Genomic DNA, 20,071 nt, shown 5'->3' with positions numbered 1-20,071 from the left:
GGCACCTCCCAAGAGGATCCAGGAGCTGTGTGGACAAAGACAGGGAGCCGTGGGGTGATGGGGCAGGGGCTGGAGATGTCAAGACATGGAGAGCAGCCACTGGCTGAGCGGGGTGGGAGGCTCTAGAAGGCTTCCAGGACCAGGTAAGGTGGGGGGGCGGGGCCAAGGAAAGTTCACAGCAGCGTTTGGGAGCTGTGGGGTTTGGGGTGCTCCTGTGCAGGATGTTTGAGGAGAGCCTGGTGGCCTGAAGGACCGGGGAGCTGTCTGTGCCCAGGACCTGGTGGGGGCCAAGGGAGTGTGCTCTGGTGGCAGACTGCAGGTTTGGGGACTTATGGGTCCCATCCCCCTCCGGCAAGCCCCACCCGTTGCCCACCGCATTCAGAGGCCGGCTGCACTTATTCTTTTAGCCATTTACTGCGGAGAGGGTGGGCAGTGCTGGGCGCCATCTCATGCCCAGGAGGCCTTGGGGTACCCGCCGTGGGCCGCGGGGATACCCGCGTGAACCAGCCAGTTCCGGCTGTCCGGGTCGGGCTCAGGTGCTGCGACAGTCAGCGGCGCGGAGCGACAGGAAGACGTCCGCCTTGCACTGGAGAGTGGCGTGGCCGTCGGGGAGCCTCTCGCAGCTCTGCAGCTTCGGGGTGACGTCCTTGACGCACAGGATCTGGGGGCGGGAGGCGGCTGAGGGGGCCACCCCCGCCCCACAGCCGCCCGCGCCCCGCCCCCCGCGCCCCCTGCCCTCACCCGCCGGCGCCCTGCGCCCCTTGCGCTCGCGCTCACGAGGCTCCGCAGTCTGGGGCGCAGCTCCGGGAAGGCGGCGGCCTGGACCGGGGGTCCCGCGCCCACGGGGGACTCGGCGCGCCGCGCGTCCAGGGACCTGCGGAGGCCGGACAGCAGCCCCGCGGCGCGGCCCACCGAGTAGAGGCTGGGCCCGGCCGCCGTCTTGTACCACGCGAGGCCGGTCGGCGCCAGCAGCAGGCACAGCGCCAGGGCGGCGGCCAGCAGCGTTGCGGGCCGTGCCATGGGGACGCGGGCGGTGGCGGGGCTCAGCGGCGGGGCTCGGAGCGGCAGCAGCCGGCCCCCTTATATCTGCGCGGGGACGAGGCGGGGCGGGCGCAGGGGACCCGACGGGCCTCCCATGCCGGAGGAAGAAGCCGCGCTGGGTCGGCGCCCCTCGGCGGGCGGGCAAAGAGAGAGGCGCAGATGGGTCCCGCGCTAGGCGGGCGTCCGACGCCCTCATCCTCCCCATCCCCCGCCGGTGTCCCGGGCTCTGGCCCTGCCTGCTCCTGCTGGGAGGGGCGTCCAGACCCTCCCCGGCCACTCCCACCGCTCATGGTCGGCCTCAGGGGGAGCAGGGGCAAGGGGGCTGCACTGAACCCCCAACCAGTGCGAGGGCATGCCAGCCCTAAGAGTCATCCCCCAGAGGTCCCCAGCGCTTGTGAGGCTGGAGAGAGAGCCATTAACCACACTGCCCGATCTAAAGGGGAACTGATCTCAGGGCCAAGGGCTCGTTGAGGAGGCATCCAAGTCTGGGCAGGCCTGGGGGACATAGTCTATTTCACACCCATGGTGAGGGGAAGGTTCTACCCACATGGCTGCTACTGGTGGGGTCCTCTAGGAGGAGCGGTCACCAAGGCCAGGCTTGACCTCTGGAAACCAGACCAAGGGACAGCTGAGCAGAATCAGGCCCCTCCCACCCAGCTCTGCCCTGGCATAGGTGGCCTTAGGAGCCTCAGGCCTTCTCTCCAGTCACCCCCCCAAACACTGGGGCTGGCCACAGAGGGCAGGCGACAGTCACTGTCCAGAAGCTCATTTGGTGTGCCAGGGTCTAAAAGATGAATCGACACAGACCCTGACTCAAGCCACAGCCGAGTGGGAAAATGGAGCTGGTGGCAGGGTGGGCAGGATGGCTTACTGGGGACAGTGGGGCGACGCTCATAGGGAGATGAGGGAGGCAGGCCAGGGGAGAGCATTTGCAAGGGCTGGTGGTGCGACCCTCTGCCTCCTGGAGGAGGGGTTGGGGGAGGTCATGGGGTCCTGAGAGGACCTTGCAGGGGCCCTGAGCTTCCTGGGAGAAGGCAGACAGCTGGACTCTGGTTATGTGCAGGGCCTGGCGGGCAGCTGCGTGTCCAGCTTGAGGGGCCCAAGCGGGCCCTGAGAGGACTAGGCCTGGAACCCAGGAAAAAGTGCTGAGTCATCTGAGTGGCAGGGAAGTGGGAGCGGCCTGCTGGGTGGGGGCTGTGTGACCTGGGGCCAGAGCATCTACCCCAACGGGAGAGGGTGAAAGGCCTGGAAAGCTGGTTCAGGGTCTAGCGCCCCAGGCACACAGTCCCCATGGGCACATCCTGTCACAGGAGAGAATTCCCCAGAGAAGGCAGAACTCCAGGGAAGGGAGGTAGGCTGGGGGCAGGCCAGGCTGAGATCAGGAAACCCCAGGAAGCCACAGGCCTGCCAGGCCGCCCAGTGGGGTCCTCTGCAGTGGCCATGGCCCGCCTCCTGGAGAGGGTCGTTTTCCCTGCTGGGCTGTGAACTCCTTGTGACTCCCCAGGTCTGGACGCATTAGAGACACACGAGGCTCCAAGAACAGAGTAGCTGCCAGAACCCAGGGGCCACACATAACTTTGTTTGCAGGGCGGATGGGAGCACCCAGGAGGCTACCCCAGGGCCCAGGGCTGCCAGCCCTCCCCTGGCAGATGACATCAGCCATTAGGCTCACTCAGGCGCCCCTCCTCCCACTCACACTCCCCAAACATCCTAGTCACAGCCTGTCTTCCTTTGGATGTGTCCTCCCTAGAGAAACCAGCATGGAGCCCTGGCAGCTGGGTTTCTGGGCAAGGGGCATGTGATGACCAGGTTTGGTGAGGGAGAGGGTCCCCAGGGCCTCCTTTCCTCTGGACACAATGTCCAGACAGGAAGTAGGGTGCCACACAGGTGACCAGGAGGCCTGCCCCTCCAAGTGGACTGCCTGGGATTCTCCTCTGGGGACTGAGAACAGGAGAGTAGTGTAAAAGTGCTCAGCAACCAGCCTCCCACCAGGCAGTCGGAAGGGGTTACGGGGGCACCAGGCAGTGACCCTGAGAGGAGGAGTCATCGAGAATGGACTGGAAGGAGCCAGTGCCAACTGACTCTCTTCAGCTTATGGGGACACACAGCCTGCAGCTGTCTCCATCCAGAAGCTGCCTGAGACACCCAGGGCTGGGACCGTGGCCTCCTAAGGGCCACCACCCCACAGGAGCTGTGGAGGAACAGAGGTGCCCAAAGGAGCCTCCCAAGGGCTGTCCTTCCCTAGGGAGGGAGACCCTCAGACACCTGGGAACACACATCCTGATGTCAAGGACACTGGTCCTTACACTGGCGAGTCACAGCTCCCCCATAGAGCTGGCTTTCAGCTGGAGCAAAGGAGAAGGGATTGAGAAGATGGCCATGGCAGCCTCAGCACAGCCCATCTCCTCAGCACGACCAGCACCTGCTCAGGGATGGCCTTCTGGCAGGAGGGACTGTGTGCAGTGGCTGCCAGCTGTGCCCAGCCAGGGTCCCACAGACCAGCCTGAGAGTTGGTCCCCAGGGCCCCAGCCTGGCTTCCATCAGGTGAGAGGCCTGCTGACAGTTCCTTTGCTTCCCCTGCTGGCAAGAACATACCCCAGGGCCTCGGCACCGCCAGGCCCTTCAAGCTGCCTGAGCCAGTCACCCCTGGCCCGGGCTCTTCCGGCTGATCCTGCACTCGTTCTCCTCTGGAGTCATGACTCAGGGCCTCTCACACTGCACCAAAATGTTTATTCATGAGCGTTTTCATATCCATACATGCCGACCACGTCAGCACCAAGAAAACAGGCACCAGAAGCCTCCAGCAACTCCGGAGTTTAATGAGTTTCACTTAGTGGATGAAAGTGTCAACGTTATGATGGAAAAAGACAAATGTAGCTCTGGTCCTCATGTCACCCTGTCGCAGCCCAGAGAGGACCGTCCTGGTGGAGACCATGGCCACCCAGTCCCAATGGAGGGGGTGGGGGGCACAGGATACCATCTGGGGCGAGGGGAGGGGGCGTCGGGTGCAGCGCTGGCCTCACTCCTTGAACTTCCACTCCTGGCGGCACATGGGGCAGTGCTGCTGCACCTGCTGTGCGTTGAGCCACTTGAGGATACAGTGCATGTGGAAGCAGTGCGAGCACTGGCCCCACACCAGGGGGCAGTCATCGCCCGGCACCTTGCCTGTGGGAGGGGACAGGAGAGGACCAGGCAGGTCACACAGAGCACGGGACCCCCAGGATGTTAGGCATCGGTGCCAGCCCACTGCAACCCGGGGGGGATGTGTGCCCAGGGTGGCCGGAGCCCCTCCTGTCTCATGTTTCAAAGAAGACAGAAATCAGGAGTGTTATTACTGATTGGGCCACACAGCCACCCCAACAGAAAGACCTGCAATGACCACCGGGGGCTGCTTCGGCTCACTATCCCCTCCCTGGGCTGCAGCCCCCACCCGATGGCCTCCCAGGGCCTGGGCCTGTTCCCAGACACACTGCAGCTCTGCCACTTGACCTGTCATGCCAAGAGGGTTAGGATGTTAACGTGTCCAGGTGCCCACCCAGGGGACACAAATCTGAGTAGTGAACTATTCATCCTGATGAAGAGGAGGAGGGCTGGAGCCTTGGGATCTAGAAGGTTCCCTCCTTGGGTGGCAGGGACCCAGAGCAGAACAAGGGAGTGTGCGGGGGACACTGGTGTTTACGGCCGGCCTGTCAGCAGGTTCTAGCCTACAAGAGTCCCACGTCCAAGGCGCAAGGTACATGCTGCTGGCATTCCACCCCATGTGCCTGGAAATGCCACCTTCGTGGAGAGGACCTGGTGCAGAGAGGACACTCCCTGGAATCAAGAGAAACAGTGTCCCTCTGATTTTCAAGAATCTGGAAAACCCACATCAAACAGGTGGTGCCAGCAGAGCACCATGACCACCCCCGAGGCCTGTGCCAGGGTGCCCATGGGCATGGAGGAGTGCAGCCTGCGACCTCCACCCTCTCCAGGTGCCACCCCCACAGCACTGCTTTGGGGGCCTATCGAGCGCTAGCTGTACCCAGATGTCACTGGTGCACCAACAGGGACCAGACGGACAAGCTGGGACCGGGCAAGCAGGCGATGTCTTGCCCAGGCAGCAGCTCCGTTCAACATGTGTCTTAAGTGCAGGTCTGGGAGGTCCTAGAAGACGGAAACTGCCTTCGGACTCCTTTGACCACAGGCTGGGCATGGCTGCCTGTGGTCCTGGTCCTTATGCTCGACACCGAACACGGGGACCCGTGATCCTTAAATACGTTAAAGAAACAACACTACGGCTGATCCACAAAACGATGCTCTCAAATCCCACTTAGCTTCTGCTCCTCGCTGAACAAGGGGCTGGGAACCTGGCCTGTGCTCTCGTCCAACCTCACAGTGCTCTGCAGCCTCCACAGCACCCTGTCTTACAGACAGACCAGGGCCACACGACTAACAGGCAGCTGCCACTTCCCGAGGGCAGCATTTTGACCAGGCGGCTGGTGTGGGTGCCAGGTGAGGCACGATATCCTTCAATGTCTGCTGAAAACATGCCACTCCTTCCCACCCCTGAAGAGCCCCTGCTCCATGGTGCACATCCATCTTACTGAGTCAGAAGGGACGGCACTGCTACACATTTTTATTCCTTTTCCTTTATTTGGGGCAGTGTTTCTCAGTCTTTCTGTAACAAAGATGTCACTCCCTTTCTGAAACTTTTATGACAAAACAACCCAGAAAATCACATACTTGGCAAATACAAAACTATATAACTCAGGCCATGGGGGTGGGGTGAGTAGGACCCTTTGCCAGGAGCCCACATGCTGTGACACCCGGTGTAGATTAGTTCCCATCACCCGCACCCCCAGGGCCTTTCCAACCTCAGCAGAACTCTACTTGGAATCACCCCTATCAAATTAGAGTCCCTTACAAACAGAGGATGGGAAATGATGAGCTAGAGCCAGCTAGCCCACCGGTGGGTGGGGGTGCCCTAAGAGCCCACTGTGAGGGGTAACCAAGCCACCCTGTCCATTTGTGGCAGGGCTCATTTGGACAAAGGAGCTGCTTCATTCTAGCGTCTGCCTGAGGCATCTGATGAGCACAAGAGCGAGATGACAGTGACTCACAATGACAGTGACTCACCAAGAGCTTGCTAGTGTCTTAATAGAAGTCCTTTATTTAAAACACCTCTTAACAAGACTTTTATTCCCAAAGCCCTCTGGACATGGAGCAGATTTATTACAGCCTTAGTCACTCTGGATTTTTCACAGGAGTTCAATTTTAGTAGCAGAAACCCAATGTCACTTAATCTGGATAGAAAGCACCTTATTAGGCTTGTCAAACGCTTCGCATATTACAATTGGCCCACTCTAACTTAACAACCAGCAGGCCCGAAGATCAGACTCCAAACCTCCTACTCTCTGCAGCCAACGGACCCACTTCAACAAAACCTGAGCATGCCCGCAAACGTGGAGACGCCCAGCCCTGGGCACAGCTGGAATGGTACGTGTGCTGGCCCACAGGTGCCATCTTTAACACACAAGCGCACTGGCCCACAATGGGCTGAGGTCACATGCTTCCCAGAACTTGTCTTTTCACAAAATAACAATCTGTTGCTTAGGAAACTGCAAACACTTGTCCCTTTAGGCTCCCACAGCCTTTGTTGTACCCTCAGAAAGGGACATTTAAAACAGATTAGATGAGACAGATCTTGTGCCTTGCTATTCTCATTTGCTACTAAGCAAAACCTGGCCAAGTAGAGCCAATCAATTATTTCCTAAGATTACATTCTGCCTGTTTGATTAAATCAGGATGGATTAACTCCTGGGTGATGCGATTTCCTTTCAGCCAAGGCAGATGTAAACATTAAGCCTAGAATAAAATAGTATTTGCACTAAAAGTCAATGATTTGAATTTCACTGTAAGAAGCAAAGCCCTATGATTATTCTGGGCATTCACTTCGCCCCCAAAACCAGGCCTGGTCACCCCCGGGGCAGCACGGAGCTCGGCAGCACTCCCCAAGCCCACTTTCCTTGGGGCACCACCCCCTAGGCAAAGCCGTCACCCCCATTCTGCTTCATGTTCACTTGGGTCTGACTGAAAACTAAATTCACAGGTGCAAAAATCTGCTTCTGACAAATATATAATTAAATATTTTCTACTTCACAGAACATACTGGGAACAAAGGAACAATACAAAAGACATCACAAAGAAACTGATAAAAGCTGACAGTAGGCATTCTGCAAGGCAACACACCAACTTTCTAAGAGTCAGATGTCTTAAAAAAAGCGACAAAGGCAGAGAAAGGATGTTCTAGATTAAATAGCTAAGGGACAGAGCAACCAGATGTGCAGTCCTGGCTCACACCACCCAAGAATGAAAAGACATTTGGGGACAACTGGAGCAATATGAACAAGGACTAGGAATGGGGAGTGACACTAAGGAATTGTCATGTTGTCTGATGTGACAACAGTGCTGGGTAAAAACAGCGTTACATTTAGAGATGCAGCTGAAGTGAGTGGGGTGAGATGTCAATTATCATTTAGTTGAGCCACGGGGCTGGCCCTTAGTTGAAAACAATTCAGCTAAAACATAAAACAAATACCAAAACATCTTACTTATCCATTGTCAGTCTATGTGCCGGATTGGGGGGGGTGTCCTTATAACATTCCATTTTTTTGTTTGGTTGAGAATTTTCAAATAAAAAGTTTTCACACATCTTTTTGTCCCATGTGTTTCATAGCCGAGTCTGATCATGAAAAAAGGCTGCACCATATGGGGGGGGGGGCGGGCGGGTTTTTTTTTTTTTTTTGAGGGAGATCAGCCCTGAGCTAACATCCATGCTAATCCTCCTCTTTTTGCTGAGGAAGACCTGCTCTTAGCTAACATCTATCGCCAATCCTCCTCCTTTTTTTTTTTCTCCCTCCCCAAAGCCCCAGTAGATAGTTGTATGTCATAGTTGCACATCCTTCTAGTTGCTGCATGTGGGACGTGGCCTCAGCATGGCCAGAGAAGCGGTGCGTTGGTGCATGCCGGCGATCTGAACCTGGGCCACCAGTAGCGGAGCGGGGGCACTTAACCGCTAAGCCAGGGGGCCGGCCCTGCACCATTTTTTTCTTACAAAACTTTTGATGGGGTCTTTATACAAAATAACGGCCCAAACCGCCTGGCTTGTTTCTGTCAACTTTTCTGGAGGAAAGGGAAACCAAAACCCAAGAACTTCGTGCAGATATTTCTGGGGAGACGCCGAGGCCGGACGAGCAGGCAGAGCTCAGAGGCAGCGGGCACAGGGGACACTCACAGTCCGGGCAGCAGCCATTGAAGGCCATCCGGCAGATGCCACAGTTCTCGTCGTTGGCCACCCAGAGCCAAGTGGCCACTCCGTTCCAGCACTTGATCTTCACCTTCATGGCGGCGGAGCCTGCGGGCGAGCGAAAAGAGCACCCGACAACATTTAGTCTGCAGAGCTCAGCGTTTCAGCACCGAAGGACAGGCGCTGCCCGGAGCCCGAGGGTCTGCGCCCGCGGGACTCGCCGTCCGAGCCCTGAGAGTCCGGCAGCCGCCGAGAGGGCGGCCGGGCTGTGGTTGCCCCTGGGAGAGCGGGAGCCCCGCGACTGAGGCTGGCCACTCATCCAGGGCACCTGCGTCGGCCGCACGCTCCGCCCGGACGCCCGCGAGGGGCGCTCTGGCTTCGGTAGTAACAACAGAGGGCCGCGCGGACTACCCGTAGTGACAGACGAACACCGACCGCCCGCCAGTTCCCCAGGAAGGCCACCCAGTGCGCGCGTCCTGCGCCCCACACCGGACTCGCCCGAGGCGGGGAGCCTCCCGACCCCGGCCACACCGCCCCGCGCCCCCCGCCGCCCGGGAAGGGAGAAGGGCGGTGCCCGGACCCGCCCCAACGGCCGCGCCCTCGCACCTCCGCGGCGAATCGCGCGCCGCCCCGCCCGCCTTCCGTTGGCAGCGCCGCCGGCGCGGGAAGGTACAAAAACGACCGGGGCCAGCACCCAGCACCTCGCAGCTGCGCTAGCCGAGCCTCGCGTCCTCTCGCGCACGCGCCGCTCCGCCCCGCTGCCCCCGCCCGCCTGCAGCCAATCGGCGGCCGCTCCGAGTACGCGGCACCGGAAGGCGCCGCGCGGCGCCGGAAGTGACGCTCCAGCGTGCTGACGCGCGGGCTCTAGCTGAGGCCGATTCCGCGCCCGCCATGGCCGACAAAATGGACATGTCTCTGGACGACATCATTAAGCTGAACCGAAGCCAGCGAGGCGGCCGCGGCGGGGGCCGGGGCCGTGGCCGGGCCGGCTCCCAGGGCGGCCGTGGCGGCGGTGCGCAGGCCGCCGCGCGAGTGAACCGAGGCGGCGGCGGGCCCATCCGGAACCGGCCGGCCATCGCCCGCGGCGCTGCGGGCGGCGGCGGCAGGAACCGGCCGGCGCCCTACAGCAGGGTGAGTGCGGAGGCCGGCCGGCCGCGGCGGGGCGGCGCGTGGCGGAGAGGACAGCGGGCCAGGCCGGGCCGGTGGCTCGGGCGCCGGGCTGGACGGGGAGGTCGCGCGGCCGGCCGGGCCTAGGAGGCGGAGACCCTGCCGGCCTTTTGTCTCGGCTGGGCGCCGGGCCTCGTGGCGCCGGGGGCGGAGGGGGTGTAGGGCGCGGCCGCACTGGCGGCGGGACGTTCGTAGGAGGGAACCGAGAAGTTGCGGGGCATGGGGCATCGGCTGAGTCGGCTGCGGCCCAGCGCGCGCAGGCGGGAAGCGGAGGACTGCGGTGTCCTCTGGGCTCTCTTCTCCGGGCTCCGATCGGAGAGGGTCTTGCCGTGGCCGTGAGCGCGCGAGAGAGCCCTGGAGTGAGACTCAATGGGTCTGTTTCTGTTCTGGTGTTTTTCTTTTCCTTCAGCCGAAACAACTTCCTGACAAATGGCAACACGACCTTTTCGACAGCGGATTTGGGGGTGGTGCCGGCGTGGAGACGGGTGGGAAACTGCTGGTGTCAAATCTGGATTTTGGAGTATCCGACGCTGATATTCAGGTAAGGGTTTGGAGCTTCTCGGTGAGCAGTTCACCCTGCACGGAATCTGTCGTGTTGTTTGGGATGTGGCCTGAAGTCCTCCCCCATCTTAAGACAGTGAGCCCTCCCAGGCACCCAAGAGCTAGCGGCTGTCCCCTGTAAGGGGCGGCAGGAGTGCAAAGCAGAGGTCATGCCAGAGTTGCAAGTCCCACAAGTAGGTCAGTTTGTGTTGGGAGACAGGCCCCCAGCTTGGTCTAAGGAGTTGCTGCTCCTTACTAAGATGTGTTCTGTGAGTGGAAATCCTCTGCCGGGGCTCCCAGTTTCTAACAGGAAAAGACTGGTTAAATATGAGTGGTTCCTGTGTTACTGATAAAGCTAGGCTGCTTGCTTGCTTTAATTAGTATCTGTTTTAATGATTTGTTGGGAGGAGAAAGATTTTCTTTTGTAGAACTGGAAAAGCACAGAAGCAGAATGGTGCCGGTCATCTTTCCAGCTCTGTTTGCCTTGAGCCTTGTGTCTCATAAGGAACTTGTGTCCTGTTGTCTCACTTATCACCATCCCCCTGGGTCTTGTTAGTGGCATGATTCTCAAAGCTATCTTTGGTTGAAGCCTTTTTTTTTTTTTTTTTTACTTTGATTGAATTCCGAACGCGTTTAAACTTCTTTTCTGGTTTAGTAACAATATTTTGGGGGTCAGTCTTGGAGATGGCTGGGTCAGGGTACTGGGCCTTCCTGGGTTAAATTTCCCAGAGCCCAGGCGTTTGACTTTACCGTGGGAGGACAGAGCAAGGCTGGTGAGCACTCACAGTGTCTCAACACTTTTTTTAAGGTGGTTTCTGGCATCCACTGGAAACCGCTTTTGGTGAACTCCACTTCCCGCTGTGTGCCTGCGGCCGGAGTAGCCCCACACTCTGGGTTCCCTCTCCAACTCCCAGCCTGCCTGAGGTCAGGGCAGTTTCCATGGCAGCGCTTGACTTCAGACTTTGCGGCAGGCTTGAGTAGGAGGAGAGGGAAAGGTGAGCCAGAATCTGCCCTGGGGGAGGGGCTGGGTCAGGGCTCCCGAATCAGCGGGCCCTTTGAGCTGGTCCACATGTTAGATAGCATCCCTTGCTCTGTGATCTTGGCCTTTGCTGTTTCTTGGCACAGTCCTTGAGTGTGTTGTAAATTTTCCTTTGTCGAAGAAGATAGTGACTTAGTCTCGTGCCTTTCACTGGTGGGCTTTGTGATCGTTTACCTGCATCACAGTATAGGTGTCAGGTCCCCAAGTTGGCAGGAGCCCTCAGGCCCAGCTGCTCCTGGAAGTTGCTGTCCCACCTGCCCCATCCCTTCCCCCAGTTCCCGCTACCACTGCCCTGCCCCCATACGTAAGTCTGCCTCCCAGGGAAATATCCCCAAAGCAGCTCACACTTCCAGGGATTGTCCCTGGGCCACCAGAAGAAAAACAGCTTTGCTAACAGCTGTTCTTTCCAATTCCCAGGAACTCTTTGCTGAATTTGGAACTCTGAAGAAGGCGGCCGTGCACTATGATCGCTCTGGCCGCAGTTTAGGAACAGCTGATGTGCACTTTGAACGGAAGGCAGATGCCCTGAAAGCTATGAAACAGTACAACGGTGTCCCTTTGGATGGTGCGTTTGGGGTCAGCCCAGGAAGACTGAGGGCTGTATCTAGTTTGTGGAGTTTGGGGCTGGCACCTGTCCATGCAGGAATACGGCTTACTTCTCTGGCTGAAGGCACTTTGTATTCACCCCTTTGTCTCTCTCTTCTATTCTGACACCTCTCGTGCTGCCCCACACATCTGAACCAACCTCTTGTGAACCCCCATCCAGCAAGCTACATCCCTCCCCTCCTTCAGCTCCTTCCGGAAGATTCACTTCCGTGAAGTCTTCTCAGAACTGCTATAGTACATCTCTGAGTTCGGGGCTATAGTCATAAAGACAAAGGTACCAGTTCTTCTTCCATCAGGTCACCCACATCTTTCTGCCCGTGAGCACCTTGGACACCTGAACAGACACCCACCTCAACTGGACTAAGAAAGAGCAAGGTGTTGCTGGGGTTGTCGTTGGTGCCGTCTTATTCTCCCGACGGTATCTCCAGGCCACATCTCTTGTCAGGAGCCTTTGAGGCACACAGAGTGCCTTTCCAGTGCTTGCCTGGAGATCAGGGTATGGTGCCACCTGGGCAAGTCTCAGAATCCTCTAACTGGAATGTGCCCTCTTGTATTCTTTGCCACAGGCCGCCCCATGAACATTCAGCTTGTCACGTCACAGATTGACACACAGCGGAGGCCTGCACAGAGGTGAGTTGTGGGGCCTCTGGGATGGGGTTGGCCTGTGGTGTGTGGCCGCTCATCCTTCAGGCCTCTCCATTTATGGGAATGAGTGTCCTTTTCCTTGCTAGTGTAAACAGAGGTGGAATGACTAGAAACCGTGGTTCTGGAGGTTTCGGTGGTGGTGGCTCCCGGAGAGGCACCCGTGGAGGCAGCCGGGGCAGGGGCAGAGGCACTGGCAGGAGTTCAAAGCAGCAGCTTTCTGCAGAGGAGTTGGACGCCCAGCTGGATGCTTATAATGCAAGAGTAAGTCCCAGACGAGGGCCAGGCTGGGGCCAACCGAAGCCCGACTGGTGTGTGGGACCCTGTTTTGAGTGAGAACCTCTTTTTACCTGTGTTTCAGATGGACACCAGTTAAACAGACCAGCAAATCCGTGCATGGGACAGGACCCAGACATCTCGTGTGCACTCCCTGACGGGAGGAGGGTGGCAGACTGGGGCTGTGCGGCCAATGATGGATTTGTTTCTTTTATGTTTTAAAATAGGATTTAAAACTCTTGTAAAGGTTTTTTTTGTTTTTTGGTTTTGTTTTGTTTTTTTTTTAATTCTGAAACAGACCTGTTTTGTACCAAGTTATTTTTGGGATAAATTTTACTGATTGCTGTTGTGGAGAAGGTGGTGTTTTCACCTTTGCCATAATAAAATAGAAATGCGTGTAGAACTGGAACTGTTTGATTCATCCCACTGTTGGAGTCCTTGCCTGGCCAGAACTTCAGTGTGGGCCCAGGTGGGAGGGAGGGACATGGGACCTGAGGAGGGGGCATCTGGCATCCTGGTGTGGGTTTGGAGTTAGTGCTTCAGGGGGTGGTGGCTGTTACTGTACCATTTCTCTCCCACTGATCCTAACTCCTTCCTCTCTGACTCGGTAGGTGGGAGGACAGGGGGCAGTAGTCCCTCTGCCTGCAGCTGCCTATTGATTGCCTGTGCCATGAGGTGAGGGATGGCAGGCACCTCATGTCGCTGCCAGATTTCAGATGATGAGGTTGCGCTGTTCTTTCCTTCTGGTGCTGTGGTTCTCAGAAACCCAGACTCAGCACTTCTGACTTTGCAGCCTATTCCCCTGGTGTTTCTCTCGGTCTTTCTCATCAAGGGGGGAACAAGGTGTAAGTGTGTTCTCTTAATTGTGTATTTGGTGGAACAGCTAGTGGAAGCTGGCAGAGTCTCTTTTGACCTGCAGAAAACTGAAGGGGCTTGCAGACACATGTGCCCGTCTGGACCCCCTCTGAGACAGAATAGAGCAGGCTGGTGACCATCACTTGCCTCAACGCCCAGCCTGCCCTGCAGTGTGGTTCAGGAGGGGCCAAGCTTCCTGTGGGAGGCAGGGTATGGAGATCCATCTGAAGTCTTTTTCTTCCGCCTCCCTGCTCTGGAGGGCATGCCTGTGGGCTACTCAATTCTGCCTAAAACCTAGCAGAGCTGAGGGTCCTGGTTCTGTGGCTCAGAAGCACATTCTGGGGTGGGGCGGGAGGGGCAGACTTTATCTCCTGATGGTAGGTTGGTTAGAAGATGGTGACAGCCTTTCAAGAACAGGGACTATGGGGAGAGCTGAATGGCAGCAGGGAGAGTGGAGCTCTGGAGCCACCCCGAACCTTACAGATGGGACCAGAGGGGGCTGATGGCAGTAAGCAAGGCCAAGACAGAAGCTCAGGCTCACCTCTCCTGGGAGGCAGCTACCAAGGCCGCTTCCATGTTTGAGACAGGGCTAGAGTGAGTCACACAGGAGGGGCGTGACTAAGGGTGGCCCTTTAACTGTCAGCTACAATGCTATCCTTACAGAGCCAGTGGCTGCCGCTTGAGCAGCCTGCGCCATGCCAGGCACTGAATGGAAAGATGAATAAGATGACTCACCTCAGCCCTCAGAGGAGCCCAGTCCAGCAGGGGGAGAGATCCTCAAATGCTCAGCTTTAGCTGCTGTGGCCGAGAGGGGTAGATGTGACAGAGGTCAGATCATTCAGGCAGAGTCGGGCAGTGTCCCTGAGGAGATGGCCTTGGGTTGAGCAGGCGCATGCCAGACGGGGAGACTGCCTTCTGGACATTGTTGACAGGAGAGGCAGTGGGTCATCTTGCTCCCTGCTGCTGAGAAGCTGAAGAGAGCATTTGATGGAGGGGCAAGGTGGGCCCAGGTCAGAGGCCGTAAATCCTGGAACTGACGGCCACTAGGATGGGGAGCCATGGGGTGACAACACAGTGGTGTTTGGAGGGAGCAATGACCAGGCTGTGGGGGCTTGTTGGGCAGCATGAGTAGAGGCCTAGCAGGGCTGAGTAGGAGGCCGTCATTAGTGGAGAGAAAGCCCCAGAAAGAAAGCAGGCGAAGGGGAAGATGCCATGCTCAGTACTGGACCTAGGAGGCAGGTGTCTAGATTTGGGCGCACAATGTTGCTTTGAGCCGGACATCTCCAATTTGGCAGCTGTTGGCATGTGGACACTAGTGAAGCGGCAGCGGATGGTGTGGCCCAGGGAGGGTTGGAGGTGACAGGAGAAGCAGGGAGGAGTGATGTCACAGGAGCTGGAGGCCAAGTTGGGGGGGGATGACTTAATAAAACCTTGAGATTTGGCAGGCGAGTCCAGTGGGGTGTGTGGAGCTGGATGCCACCTGGACTCCTTGAGGGAGGTGAGTGTGACAGCTGGGAGAAGCCTCTCCACCGCTCTAAGCCTTAGCTTCCTTATTTGTGGAACAAGGAAAACCTCATTTTACTTCAAGAGCTAGAGGACCGTGGAATTTCTTGTCCCTGCTGGGATGCTTTTGAAAGGGAAAAAGAGGGTGCTGTTGAGTGTGCAGAGATGACATCGTGATGCAAGGCAGACCAGACGTCCAGTCGCCTGCAGAGTGATGCTGGGCTTCCCTTCAAGGGCCGGCACTCCATCCCCTAAAATATTGGTTGGATGAGTGAAGGATGAAATAATACTTGTTGGTTTTGCATGTTTTCTCCTTCACGTTCTTCTTTTTTTTTTTTTATGAGGAAGATCAGCCCTGAGCTAACATCCGTGCTAATCCTCCTCTTTTTGCTGAGGAAGACTGGTCCTGGGCTAACATCTGTGCCCATCTTTCTCCACTTTTTCTATATGGGATGCCGCTACAGCATAGCCTGACAAGCAGTGCATTGGTGCGCGCCTGGGATCCAAACCCCAGGCCACCAGCAGCAGAGTGTGCGCACTTAACCGCTACGCCACGGGGCCAGCCCCTGTCTCACTTCTTTATGATTAGCCCAGGGTTATATATTTTGGGCAAGAATACCACAGATGGGGTGTCCCCGTCTCAGTGAATCCTATGAGATAGGCAATCTGCCTGTCCTATTGCTGGCGATGTGACCTCACTCAGTCCAGGTGGGAGCTGCTGGGTTTCTCTTCTTAGAGTTACTGTTCTCCCTTCTGAAACCCATAAATATCTTGGGGGAGAAACTGAGACTTAGTGAATACCTGTTTCTCAGAGTTTTGCCTGCTAATTTTAGCATCCTATGCTATATTGCCTAAGCAATAATTATTACTGTGGTGTTTAATGGTGATTTTTTACATTTTCCTCATTCCTTTGACATTAATTGGAATTCTTTCCTAAGAAAGAGCAGTCCCTTCTCCACCATTTATTCAGTTATTTATTTCAGTATGGATACTACAGTATGGATGCATGGATATTTATTTCATTCTGAGTCATAATCTGGTAACTTATTTTGTTGCTCAGAATGTTCTAGCTTTGGCTGTGGGGAGCTTGTTAGGGTTCCTCCTGTGCCCTTTTGACATGCCGTGTCCTTTTTTAAGCCCTTCCTGACTTTCTGGCACCACAGGAGGCTCCAGGCTCACCTTCTAGTCCCTGGTTCCTTTCATGGAAACAGGAGCTGGGTGCTGGCTGTGCTTGTTGCTACTGGGCTGTCGTTGCTTCTGGGCCTCGGGGACAGAGCTGGGACATGCATATACTAACTCATGCATGTGCACACCCGTATTCACTCCTGCTCTCTCTAGCTGTATATATACATTAGAAAAACCATGAGTTCCGGCCGGCCCCGTGGCTTAGCCGTTAAGTGTGCGCGCTCCACTGCTGGCGGCCCGGGTTCGGATCCCGGGCGCGCACCAACGCACCGCTCCTCCGGCCATGCTGAGGCCGCATCCCACATACAGCAACTAGAAGGATGTGCAGCTATGACATACAACTATCTACTGGGGCTTTGGGGGAAACATAAATAAAATTAAAAAACAAAAACAAAACAAAAAAACCATGAGTTCATTCTGATATCTTTGATTCCAACCCAACAACACAGGATTCATTCCCTCCTCCTCTTTCCTTATTTGTGACTTCTTTCTCTGTCAGTGAGAAACTTGGCTCTCATCTACGCGATACTTGCTCATAAGATGTCATTCCTTTAAGTGTCCAGCTAGCCTGGTGTCAGAACTGCTAACCTGTACTGTACCCCTGTGAGAAACCTTCCCTGACTGGCTTCTGGATGGCGTCCCCTCGTTTCTGTGTCGAGCCCAGAGCATCCAGTGAAAGCACTGGTATCCCAAGTCACTTAGGTGAGGCCTCCTCTCTTGCGCCCCCTTGAAGGTCATTTGTATAATTTGTGCTGTGGTTCACTTGTCACAGTTTGTATTCCATGGTGGCTTCTAATATCCTGGTGGTTGGTTTGGTTTTGGGTTTGTTTGTTTGTGATTTACATATATTAGTTGTTATGGAATTATATATGGTTGTTTAATTTTCATGAATGCTTATATGATTTACATTAATTAGCTGCTATTAATAAGTCACCCTGGGATCAACTGACCATTTGGGGGAAAATAGCAATAAATAACACATCATTAAGATTTTTTTTTTTTTGTGGGGTAGATCAGCCCTGAGCTAACATCCATGCTGGTTCTCCTCTTTTTGCTGAGGAAGACCAGCTCTGAGCTAACATCTATTGCCAATCCTCCTCCTTTTTTGCCCCAAAGCCCCAGTAGATAGTTGTATGTCATAGTTGCACATCCTTCTAGTTGCTGTATGTGGGACGCCGCCTCAGCATGGCTGGAGAAGCAGCGCATCGGTGCGCGCCCAGGTTCTGAATCTGGGCCGCCAGTAGCGGAGCGCGCGCACTTAACTGCTAAGCCACAGGGTGACCTCTATCATTAAGATTTTAATATGAGAAGGGGCCGGCCAAGTGGTGCAAGCGTTAAGTGCTTGTGCTCAGCTGCCGCGGCCCGGGGTTCGCCGGTTCGGATCCCGGGCGTGCACCGACGCACCGCTTGTCAAGCCATGCTGTGGTGGCATCACATATAAAGTGGAGGAAGCTGGGCATGGATGTTAGCCCAGGGCCAGTCTTCCTCAGCAAAAAGATGAGGATTGGCAGATGTTAGCTCAGGGCTGATCTTCTGCACACACAAAAAAAGACTCTCTTAAGATAAGAATGCATACTTCCCCTCCTACGCCCTGTTGGTAATGCCCGCCCTGTTGGTAATGCCCGGATTAGTCCCTTTCCTGACGTCACAGTCACACTGACCTGCTAATTTGCAATTGAATACCTCTTTGAAACTTTGATGAAAATGTATCCTGGGTGTGTTTAATGTATATTCTTTGTCCTAAAAAGATATAAGACTGGACTGTAAACCGGGTTATAATCCTCACTCTGGCTCAAGTAAACTCACCTTATTTCTCTTATCTATAGAAGGGTTATTGGTTATTTTGCATCAATACCTGAGTTCTGAGAGTTGTTTTAGTAAATTATCAAACCTGAGGGGGCTATCACGGGAACCCTCAAATTTGTAGTCTGTTGGAAAAAATGTGAGTAGCCTGGGTACCCCACTTGTGGCTGGTGTCTGAAGTAGGGGCATTCTTGTGGGACTGAGTCCTCAACCTGCAGGGTCTGGGCTAACTCCAGATAGCGTCAGAATTTAATTGAATTGTGGGACACTCAGTTGGTTTCAGAGAAAGAGAGTTGGCTGGTGTGAGGAAAAAACCTCTCAGCAGCATGTTGTCCAAGTGCATGGTGTGAACTCCATCTGGATCCTGATGAGGATAAACCAACTGGAACAATAGTTTTGAGATGGGGGAAAATTGAACGTGAGATAATACCAAGATTGAGATTATCTCAGTTGGTATTGAGATAATAGCAAGAAAGCATTGTTAATTTTGGTAGGTATGTTAATAGAATTATGTTAAAAATAAGAGTCCCTATCTTTGCAGGTGAAATGAAAAAAGCAGCAGTTCAAATGAAAAAAAGAGTAGGGAGGGCTTTTAAAAATGTATGTAGGCCGGCCCCGTGGCTTAGCGGTTAAGTGCACGCGCTCTGATGCTGGCGGCCCGGGTTCGGATCCCGGGAGCGCCCCGAGGCACCACTTCTCCGTCCAACGCGAGGCCGAGTCCCACGTACAGCAACTAGAAGGATGTGAACCTATGACGTACAACTATCTACTGGGGCTTTGGGGGGAAAAAACTGAATAAATAAAATCTTTAAAAAAAAAAAAGATGTATGTAAATCATGGGTGGGCCCCATTGCTTAGCAGTTAAGTGCGCGCGCGCACGCCGATACTGGCAGCCCGGGTTCGGATCCCGGGCGTGCACCGACGCACCGCTCCTCCGGCCATGCTGAGGCCACGTCCCACATACAGCAATTAGAAGCATGTGCAGCTATGACATACAACTATCTACTGGGGCTTTGGGGAAAAAAAAAGGAGGAGGATTGGCAATAGATGTTAGCTCAGAGCCAGTCTTCCTTAGGAAAAAGAGGAGGATTAGCATGGATGTTAGCTCAGAGCTGATCTTCCTCACAAAAAAAAAAAAAAGTATGTAAATCAAACAATACCAAAAAGTCAAGACAAACGGAACACTGGGAAACACACAAGGGCATGAACAGGCACTTCACAAAAGAAATAAGAAAAATATGATCACCCTTTTAGTCACACAAGAAAAGCAAGTTAGGGGCCGGCCCCGTGGCTTGGTGGTTGAGTGAGCGCGCTCCACTGCTGGCGACCCGGGTTCGGATCCCGGGCTCGCACCGACGCGCTGCTTCTCCGGCCATGCTGAGGCCGCGTCCCACATACAGCAACTAGAAGGATGTGCAGCTATGACACACAGCTATCTACTGGGGCTTTGGGGGGAAAAAATAAATAAATAAAATCTTTAAAAAAAAAAAAAAAAAGCAAGTTAAAATGATGTGATGCCATCATTTTAGGACATTAAATTGGCAAAGATGTTTTTCAAAAAAGATTAACACAATCCTATCTTGGAAAGAGTGAAACCAGGGATACAGATGACATGATCCTACAGGTAGAAGATCCCTTGTTTTTTTTCTTTTTTCTTTTTTTTTTTGGTGAGGAAGATTGGCCCTGAGCTAACCTCTGTGCCAATCTTCCTCTATTTTGTATGTGGGACACCCCCACAGCATGGCCTGATGAGTGGTGTGATGTGCCTGGGATCCGAACACGCGAACCCTGGGCCACTGAAGCAGAGCATGCAAATTTAACCACTATGCCACGGGGCCATCCTCTACAGGTAGAAAATCTTAGGGAATCACACAAGCTGTTAGAACTAGTAGACGAATTTAGCAAAGTTGCCTGATATAAGATCAGTATACAAAAATCAACTGTATCTTATATATTAGCAACAAACAATTTAAAAATGAAGTTAAGAAAATTCTATTCACATCAGTATAAAAAAAAAAGTACTTAGGAACAAATTTAACAATAGAAGTGCCAGACCTGTACACTGAAAACTGTAAAATATTGCTAGGAGAAACTAGAAATTAAATTAGATGCACAGAAGTCTCATGCTT

General features: G+C 54.7%; 3 protein-coding genes across 3 annotated transcripts; 1 reads left to right on the top strand and 2 right to left on the bottom strand.

Annotated features, from left to right (window-relative positions):
* Positions 1–220: 220 nt before the first annotated feature.
* Positions 221–3,691, bottom strand: NPB (neuropeptide B). The gene is made up of 2 exons (XM_004432962.3): positions 778–3,691; positions 221–661 (listed from the first exon to the last, which is right to left on the bottom strand). Exons 1-2 carry the CDS (start codon positions 1,018–1,020, stop codon positions 533–535), a joined length of 372 nt encoding a protein of 123 aa, XP_004433019.1. The 5' UTR covers positions 1,021–3,691; the 3' UTR covers positions 221–532.
* A 60-nt stretch (positions 3,692–3,751) lies between these two features.
* On the bottom strand, positions 3,752–9,027 carry ANAPC11 (anaphase promoting complex subunit 11). Its single transcript, XM_004432868.3, has 3 exons — positions 8,933–9,027; positions 8,315–8,434; positions 3,752–4,206 (listed from the first exon to the last, which is right to left on the bottom strand). The coding sequence occupies exons 2-3, from the start codon at positions 8,421–8,423 to the stop codon at positions 4,061–4,063; spliced, it is 255 nt and encodes an 84-aa protein (XP_004432925.1). The 5' UTR covers positions 8,424–8,434; positions 8,933–9,027; the 3' UTR covers positions 3,752–4,060.
* A 158-nt stretch (positions 9,028–9,185) lies between these two features.
* Positions 9,186–12,999, top strand: ALYREF (Aly/REF export factor). The gene is made up of 6 exons (XM_087441803.1): positions 9,186–9,457; positions 9,903–10,034; positions 11,490–11,637; positions 12,245–12,308; positions 12,410–12,584; positions 12,682–12,999. The coding sequence occupies exons 1-6, from the start codon at positions 9,218–9,220 to the stop codon at positions 12,694–12,696; spliced, it is 774 nt and encodes a 257-aa protein (XP_087297929.1). The 5' UTR covers positions 9,186–9,217; the 3' UTR covers positions 12,697–12,999.
* Positions 13,000–20,071: the final 7,072 nt, after the last annotated feature.

Source organism: Ceratotherium simum, chromosome 16 (genome assembly GCF_057802395.1).
Source record: "Ceratotherium simum simum isolate JZ-2026a chromosome 16, ASM5780239v1, whole genome shotgun sequence".
Classification (NCBI taxonomy): domain Eukaryota; kingdom Metazoa; phylum Chordata; class Mammalia; order Perissodactyla; family Rhinocerotidae; genus Ceratotherium; species Ceratotherium simum.
The sequence above is the reverse complement of the archived record's forward strand: the minus strand, read 5'-3'. Positions and strand labels throughout refer to the sequence as shown.

Coding starts and splice junctions, on each gene's coding strand:
- NPB (XM_004432962.3), bottom strand. CDS start 1,020: ATGGCACGGCCCGCAACGCTGCTGGCCGCCGCCCTGGCGCTGTGCCTG. Junction 662..777: donor GCCCCAGACTGCGGAGCCTC/GTGAGCGCGAGC, acceptor TCCCGCCCCCAG/ATCCTGTGCGTCAAGGACGT.
- ANAPC11 (XM_004432868.3), bottom strand. CDS start 8,423: ATGAAGGTGAAGATCAAGTGCTGGAACGGAGTGGCCACTTGGCTCTGG. Junction 4,207..8,314: donor CAATGGCTGCTGCCCGGACT/GTGAGTGTCCCC, acceptor CCCCTCCCACAG/GCAAGGTGCCGGGCGATGAC.
- ALYREF (XM_087441803.1), top strand. CDS start 9,218: ATGGCCGACAAAATGGACATGTCTCTGGACGACATCATTAAGCTGAAC. Junction 9,458..9,902: donor GGCCGGCGCCCTACAGCAGG/GTGAGTGCGGAG, acceptor CTTTTCCTTCAG/CCGAAACAACTTCCTGACAA. Junction 12,309..12,409: donor CAGCGGAGGCCTGCACAGAG/GTGAGTTGTGGG, acceptor TTTCCTTGCTAG/TGTAAACAGAGGTGGAATGA.